This window comes from Cyprinus carpio, chromosome A14 (genome assembly GCF_018340385.1).
Source record: "Cyprinus carpio isolate SPL01 chromosome A14, ASM1834038v1, whole genome shotgun sequence".
Classification (NCBI taxonomy): Eukaryota; Metazoa; Chordata; class Actinopteri; order Cypriniformes; family Cyprinidae; genus Cyprinus; species Cyprinus carpio.
Window position 1 is genome coordinate 29,735,017 of NC_056585.1, and position 7,468 is coordinate 29,742,484.

The following is a 7,468-nucleotide window of genomic DNA, read 5'->3' on the forward strand; positions in this document are numbered from 1 at the left end:
TAACCATAGTAACAGCAGACACACTGTATCAGCCTCCACTGACAGAGAAAAGAGCAAAATCACACAAGATTCTCCAGCACCTGATTTTATGTTGATTTTAGTTTTAGTTTTAATGTTTTTGTATTTAGTTATTTTACAGTGTTAAAACTGAACACAGTTACAAGGTGAATGATTCTAAAAGATACAAACACACTTGGATGAGAGTTTCTGACATGGTTCTCCTGCATCATTTTATTGATGCATTATCAATTTAGCATTTAATTGGTTTTCATGATTTTTCAATGGAAAGTCTAAAAACATCCACTAGAAATTTTATAGAAACAAAGCAAGAACAAAATGACAGAAAGATTCTCAAGCATGTTAAACCGTTGATTGTGTATTTTATTTACTATGATTTTACTGTATGTGTGTGTGTGTGTGTGTGTGTGTGTGAGAGAGAGAGAGAGAGAGAGAGAGAGAGAGAGAGAGAGAGAGAGAGGAGGAATGAGAAAGCTGTTTTACACACGTGACTCAAACACAGAACCAGGAATCACGTGACTTCAGGGAAAGAGAAACTGAAGTGTAGTTGAGCTGTTGTGTGTTTGTGTCTCTGTATTCATGCAGTAAAATGGCAGAAGCCAGAGTTTCTCAGGATGAGTTCTTGTGTTCAGTGTGTCTGGATCTCCTGAAGGATCCAGTGACAACTTCCTGTGGACACAGTTACTGTAAGAGCTGTATTACAGACTGCTGGGATCAGGAGGATCAGAAGAGAGTCTACAGCTGCCCTCAGTGCAGACAGACCTTCAGTCCAAGACCTGCTTTAGCTAGAAACACCATGCTGGCTGAAGTGGTGGAGAAACTGAAGAAGACCAGACTCTCTGCTGACTGTGACGCTGGAGCTGGAGATGTGCAGTGTGACGTCTGTACTGGAAGAAAATACAAAGCCGTCAAGTCCTGTCTGGTGTGTCTGAACTCTTACTGTCAGAATCACCTCGAACAACATGAGAGTTGGTTTATAGGAAAGAGACACAATTTGACTGAAGCCACTGGACGACTGCAGGAGATGATCTGCCAGAAACATGAGAAGATCCTTGAGGTTTTCTGTCACACTGATCAGAAATGTATATGTATGATGTGTACGATTATTGAACATAAAAATCATGACATTGTATCAGCTGCAGATCAGAGGACAGAGAAACAGGTATTTAACACTAGACACTGATGAAATATTGCTGACAATCGTTTCATTTGTGTTTATATCAGCACCATATTAACAATCTTTCATAAAAACAGACCTTGAGTAAGCAACATAAAATAATGTATTGAACTATTCACCAGTTCTTTGACAAAATATATAAACTTGCATCAGTCAAAATGCAGAAACACTGTCAGTGTGAAGCTCTACGTCTGTGTCAGTTTCACTTTTATAATACTTACACTTGTAGTAATTCATGCTGATATGATGATTATAACTGATCATCACTTCTGGAGTTTGAACCTACAGCCATTAGTTATCAGCTCCACTTTTACTGGATTCATCTGTTCACATGATGATTTAGTGCAAGTAGTTTTCTGTGAGATTCACTCTCATCTGTTTGTCCTGCAGAAGCAGCTGAAGGAGACGCAGAAGACGCTCCAGCAGAGAATCCAGCAGAGAGAGAAAGATCTTCAGCAGCTGAGAGAGACTGTGGAGTCTCATAAGGTGAGTCTGGAGAAGAAGAGAAGTTTGTCTCCGTCTCAGTTCAGACTCACTGAAGCTGAATCACTGTGTGTCCTAACAGCGCTCTGCACAGACAGCAGTGGAGGACAGTGAGAGGATCTTTACTGAGATCATCCGCTCCATTGAGAGAAGCCGCTCTGAGCTGATACGACTGATCAGAGATCAGGAAAAGACTGCAGTGAGTCGAGCTGAAGAACGACTGGAGCGACTGGAGCAGGAGATCAATGATCTGAGGAGGAGAGACGCTGAGCTGGAGCAGCTTTCACACACACAGGATCACATCCAGTTCCTGCAGGTAACACAGATCTAGAAGAACAGGGTCATAGTGGACTTGAGCAGATCCTGCTGTGACAGAGACTCACAGAGAAACACTTCATAAGTGTTTTATTATATAATCATCAGTCAGACTCTCATCTGATCATCTTCTTCTGAAAGAGACGCCACTTACAAATGGCTTTCATTTTTTTCCTGAGCTTTTTATTCTGGAAGATACTGTATATTTAGCTGTCAAACACCACTAGCGCCACCAGCTGTTCATAACTTCACTAACATTTCAACTTTTTCCTCATTTCTCCTTCTGATTTATAACTCTGTAGAGTTTCCAGTCTCAGTCTCTCTCGGCACCTCCTGAATCTACAGACGTAAATGATGATCCCTTCAGTTCTCTGTTCTCTGTTGATGGTCTGAGAGAATCTGTCCATCAGCTGAGAGACAAACTGGAGGATTTCTGCAAAGAGCAGCTCAAGAAGATCTCAGACAGAGGTAAAGTCCTGGAGATTCATCTGCTCTCAGAAACCAGTCCATCATCATCTCATATCATGGAGAACATCATATTAGAAATGTGTTAGGAATAGATTCAGGATCATGAGAATCACACTGTTCATGTCTGTTGATTTCCACAGTCACATTCACCAGCATTGTCCTCTGGACCAGGAACGACTTCCTACAATGTAAGTCAGTAAGAAAACAAGCAGAAAAACTCACTGAGTGTGTTCATGTTCTTCCTGTAGAAGATGGAAGAAGAGTTTTATAACTGATGATGTAAATGATGATTTGCACTGATATCTGGTCATTTGTACTGAGACACTGATGATACACTGAACATGAAGAGTTCAGCTACATGAAAAGATCAAACAGATTCATAATTCCTGATTCTGATGTGTTTTATCTCCATCAGATTCCCATCAGCTCACTCTGGATCTGAACACAGTGAATAAAAACCTCAGTCTGTCTGAGAACAACAGAGTGATTACTAACACTGGCACAGTCCAGTTGTATCCTGATCATCCAGACAGATTTGATGTGTGTCAGGTGTTGTGTAGAGAGAGTGTGTGTGGACGCTGTTACTGGGAGATTGAGTGGAGTGGAGATTATATGGAGATATCAGTGTCATATAAGAGCATCAGCAGGAAGGGACAGCGTAAAGAGTGTTGGTTTGGACGTAATGATCAGTCCTGGAGTTTGTTCTGCTCTTCCTCCAGATATTCATTCATACACAATAACATGCACACTGTTCTCTCTGTGAAGCCCATCAGCAGAAGAATAGGAGTGTTTGTGGATCAGAGTGCAGGAACTCTGTCCTTCTACAGCGTCTCTGACACAATGAGCCTCATCCACACAGTCCAGACCACATTCACTCAGCCGCTCTATCCTGGGTTTAGTGTCTGGCCTGGATCATCAGTGAAACTGTGTTGATGAATCAGAATAGACTTACGAGAGATTCTACCCATAATGCTTTGAGCTGCATGATGAATCAGTAACAGTGAGATGTTATAGAGCCTCTTCTTTTCTCTTCATGACATTAATACTGCAGCTGAACTTCAGAATAAATAAATGTGAATAAATGTGTGTAATAAATCCTCATATAGACAGTATAGCAGCACACTTCCTAACACACACACACACACACACACACACACACACACACACACACACACACATACAGACACACGCGCGCACACACACACCCACACACACTCACACACTCACACACACACTCTCTCTCTCACACACACACACACACACACACACACACACACACACAGAGCAGCTTCTCTGAGTGTCATATAATAGTAATATTGTTTTATCTTATGATTGTGTGGTTTTTAGGCATATTTCTCTTCATGAGTAAGAGATCAGAGAATGTCTCCAGGTTTTTAACGTCACACGATGATGTTGTGAAGCAGAAATTTTCCGTTACTTTTGGTTTGATATAATAACACTTGTTGATGAAATCTGAGCATTGAAACATACACAACTAATATTATTTAATAAATCCTGCCCATTTGATCATCACTTGTCTCCTGCGTTCTTCTCTTCCCTGGATTCCTCTGTTAACCTCAGAATGACAGAAGACTTTGAGTTAACACAGTTTTGAGTCTCAGACAGAACACATGTCTTCTGACAGGATCTGGTAAAAACACTGGATCCAGTATTCCTGTCATGGAGATTTCATCTTATGTTTTTGACGCAGTCCTCAGGATGTTGACACAATTCTGGCACCAAAAAACAACAACAACCCTATGCTTTTACTTCTTTCTATGCATTAACATTAAGTTCTCAAACGTACTGAAGACAAGCAAAGAGTCAATAATAAAATAAGAACAAAGAAACTAATTACAGGAAAATAAAATAGAACAAAAATAGAAATTAAATAAACAGTGCTTTAAGTTTTGTGGATACACCGAAAAGAATTTTCACTCTGAAATTAAAGTAAATTTCACTATGGAAATGTAATAAAGCAATCAATAAAACACTGCGAAAATCATCCAGAACTGATATTGTTTTTGATCTGAATAATGACTCTACTGTCTTCTGTAGAGCTGCTTTATAGCTGAAACTGAGTGAATCTTACAACATTAACTTCTGTTTATTTCTGTGACGCTGCTTTGAAACAGTCTGTATTGTATAAAGCTCAGCGCTGGATGAAGCGCCTGAAAGCCACACTTGAGTAAAAGTACAAGTAAAATCAAAATAGAGAACCATAATGAACAATAACACGGAGTCACAGAAATGTATTTCAAGCTCTTCCACAGTTCTGCTTCTGTCTAGTAAAGGATGGAGCCAGAACAGCATGAACAGGTGAGGATGTTTGTAGATCTGTCTTAGAAACATTTCTTCCTGAGTAACATTTATGCTAAAGATTAGCAAATTGATGAACTGGCTGATTTATGTGACGTGAATCATAATAATAACATTATTATTAAACATATTAAGCCATTTAACATTAGTGATTGTTTAGGAACAGTCTTATTAGGTGTGGTTGTTTGTAGAACAAAATCTGAACTCTACAATCTAGCACATTATGAATGTTTGGCAAACTAGGAACCTTACACTAATTCATAAGTGCACAGATTGTCCCCTTTAGATCAAACCCAATCCAGTGTCACATGATGCAATACAGTCTTCCAGATCCATAAACTCCTGAAATGTACTGCAGTGGCCAGACAGTCCAGGATTTGAAAGCATGTTGATGATCTTTTATGATCAGTAAAGACCACTTTAACCTTCATGACCAACCATCCTCCCAGCCATCAGGAACAGGTCACTTTCCACAAGAATTTGAGATCTGACTCTCTCTCAAATAACAAGCTTGTGTCTGTGTTACCTGAAGAAAGCATTGAAATTCAGTATTTTCCTCACAAGAACTATACCTGAATTGGCCATTTAGAAATTTTCACTTATAAAATGAATACAACAAAACATTCATATTGATTTGTTATATTTTTGTGTGCATGTCAACATTGTCATTGGAATCAAACATCAGTGACACTTCCTTTGATACATCACTAATGAATGTGGCGGCATCACCTTAAACATGACAGTAAGGGGTTAGTTTACCCACAGATAATGAAAATAATATTCTCTATTGCATTGTATATTTTTAAACCTTTAAAGTCCCACTAAATTGCCTTGAAACACTGAATTTCATTTGAATTGTTTGGTTGAATGGATAGGAAATTTGATTAGAAGAAATTTTATTGATGGAAGTGAGAGACTGTTTTGAATGACATTAGCTTTTAAATAACCTTAAGGCTAACGTACCAATACTAAAAACACAAAACATTCATTTTGATTTCATGGAGACTACAAAGGCAATGCTTTTTCAGTGAACATACCAGGCATCACATAAATTAATATTGTGCACTACCATTGTTATGTCCCAGGCCTCTGTGGCTCTCTCCGACGGCCACCGGAGGGCACCCTTAATTGCATGTCTTTCCCCACTTACGACTGTTTCATTTGCCAATTCCGGGATGTGTCCGAGCATTCCGCCAGCGGAAAGGAGGCAGGAGAGGAGTTAATCATGCTACATCAGGGTCACAACACCCCTGCCAAATATACACTGGCTTTTCGAACCCTCGCTGCTCAGATGGGCTGGGATGACGAACCTCTTCGGCTATTCTACCGTAAGGGACTCAACCATGATCTACAGTCTGAACTAGCTTGCCTGCAGAGAGGAAGGAAAGACTGTGGAACAATTCATTGACCTAGCTATTCGTCTGGATAACCTGATACACTCACAACACACTCATCGGAGGTCACCCACCCAGTCAGTCGCACAAGGAGGCATCGAACCCAGAAGCCATGCAAATCAGCGCTACTCAACTATCCACTGAGGAGCGTGAGAAACGCATCCGATAACATCTATGCCTATACTGCAGTCAGGCTGGTCATCTGCGGGCTTCTTGTCCCACTCGGCCTCCTCGTCGAGATGCCACCGCAGTGAGTGCTAGCCTTCATTCCTTTGGGGTACCGGTGGCTATTATCACTGAGGGGAGGAAATCTGAGAACATAGCCATGATAGATTCTGGGGCTGCGGGGAATTTTATTGACATATCTTTTGCTGAAACTCATGACATTCCTCTCCTTTCATGTGAATCCCAGGTGGCAGTGGCAGCGCTAGATGGGTTCAGGGAGTATTAAATACATAACGCCAGAGATCCATCTTCAAACTGGGGCTCTCCACACAGAGGCCATTAGATTGTTCGCCATTGAATCACCCCAGAACCCCGTCATCCTAGGACTACCCTGGCTTGAGAAACATAACCCATGCATATCATGGTCAACTCAGGAGATCGTTCAGTGGTCAAGTTACTGTCAAGACCATTGTATCACCACATGTCAACCATTCACTCAAACCCTGTGACCTGTTAAGCCTGCCAGTTGAATATCAGGATTTATCGGAGGCCTTCAGCAAAGCCAAAGCTTCCACGCTTCCCCCTCATCGACCCAGTGACTGTGCCATCGACCTCATCCCAGGTTCTACTCCTCCCAAGGGCAGGATTTTCCCACTCTCTCAACCCGAATCTGCGGCCATGAAGAAGTATATAGAGGAGGAACTGGCCAAAGGCTTCATTGTGCCATCTAAATCACCAGCTTCAGCAGGGTTTTTCTTCGTCAAGAAGAATGTTGGAAGTCTTCGACCCTGCATTGACTATCAGGCACTCAACGCAACGAGATCAGTATAAAGTTCCGCTACCCATTGCCTCTGGTTCCTTCGGCCCTGGAGCAGCTCCACAACGCCAAATACTTCACTAAATTAGATCTACGCAGTGCTTACAACCTGATTCACATTCGCAAAGGGGATGAGTGGAAGATGGCCTTCTCGACAACATCTGGGCACTATGAGTACTGGGTTATGCCGTTCGGACTTGCCAACAGTCCTTCTGTGTTCTAGGCCCTCATTAATGATGTCTTCCGGGATATGCTTAACCACTGTGTCATCGTCTACATTGATGACATCCTGATCTACTCCGAATCCTTGGA

General features: G+C 41.3%; 1 protein-coding gene across 1 annotated transcript; it reads left to right on the forward strand.

Annotated features, from left to right (window-relative positions):
* Window positions 1-607: 607 nt before the first annotated feature.
* Window positions 608-2,947, forward strand: LOC109077421 (E3 ubiquitin/ISG15 ligase TRIM25-like). Its single transcript, XM_042770485.1, has 5 exons — window positions 608-1,180; window positions 1,586-1,681; window positions 1,761-1,994; window positions 2,296-2,461; window positions 2,602-2,947. The coding sequence occupies exons 1-5, from the start codon at window positions 608-610 to the stop codon at window positions 2,730-2,732; spliced, it is 1,200 nt and encodes a 399-aa protein (XP_042626419.1). The 3' UTR covers window positions 2,733-2,947.
* Window positions 2,948-7,468: the final 4,521 nt, after the last annotated feature.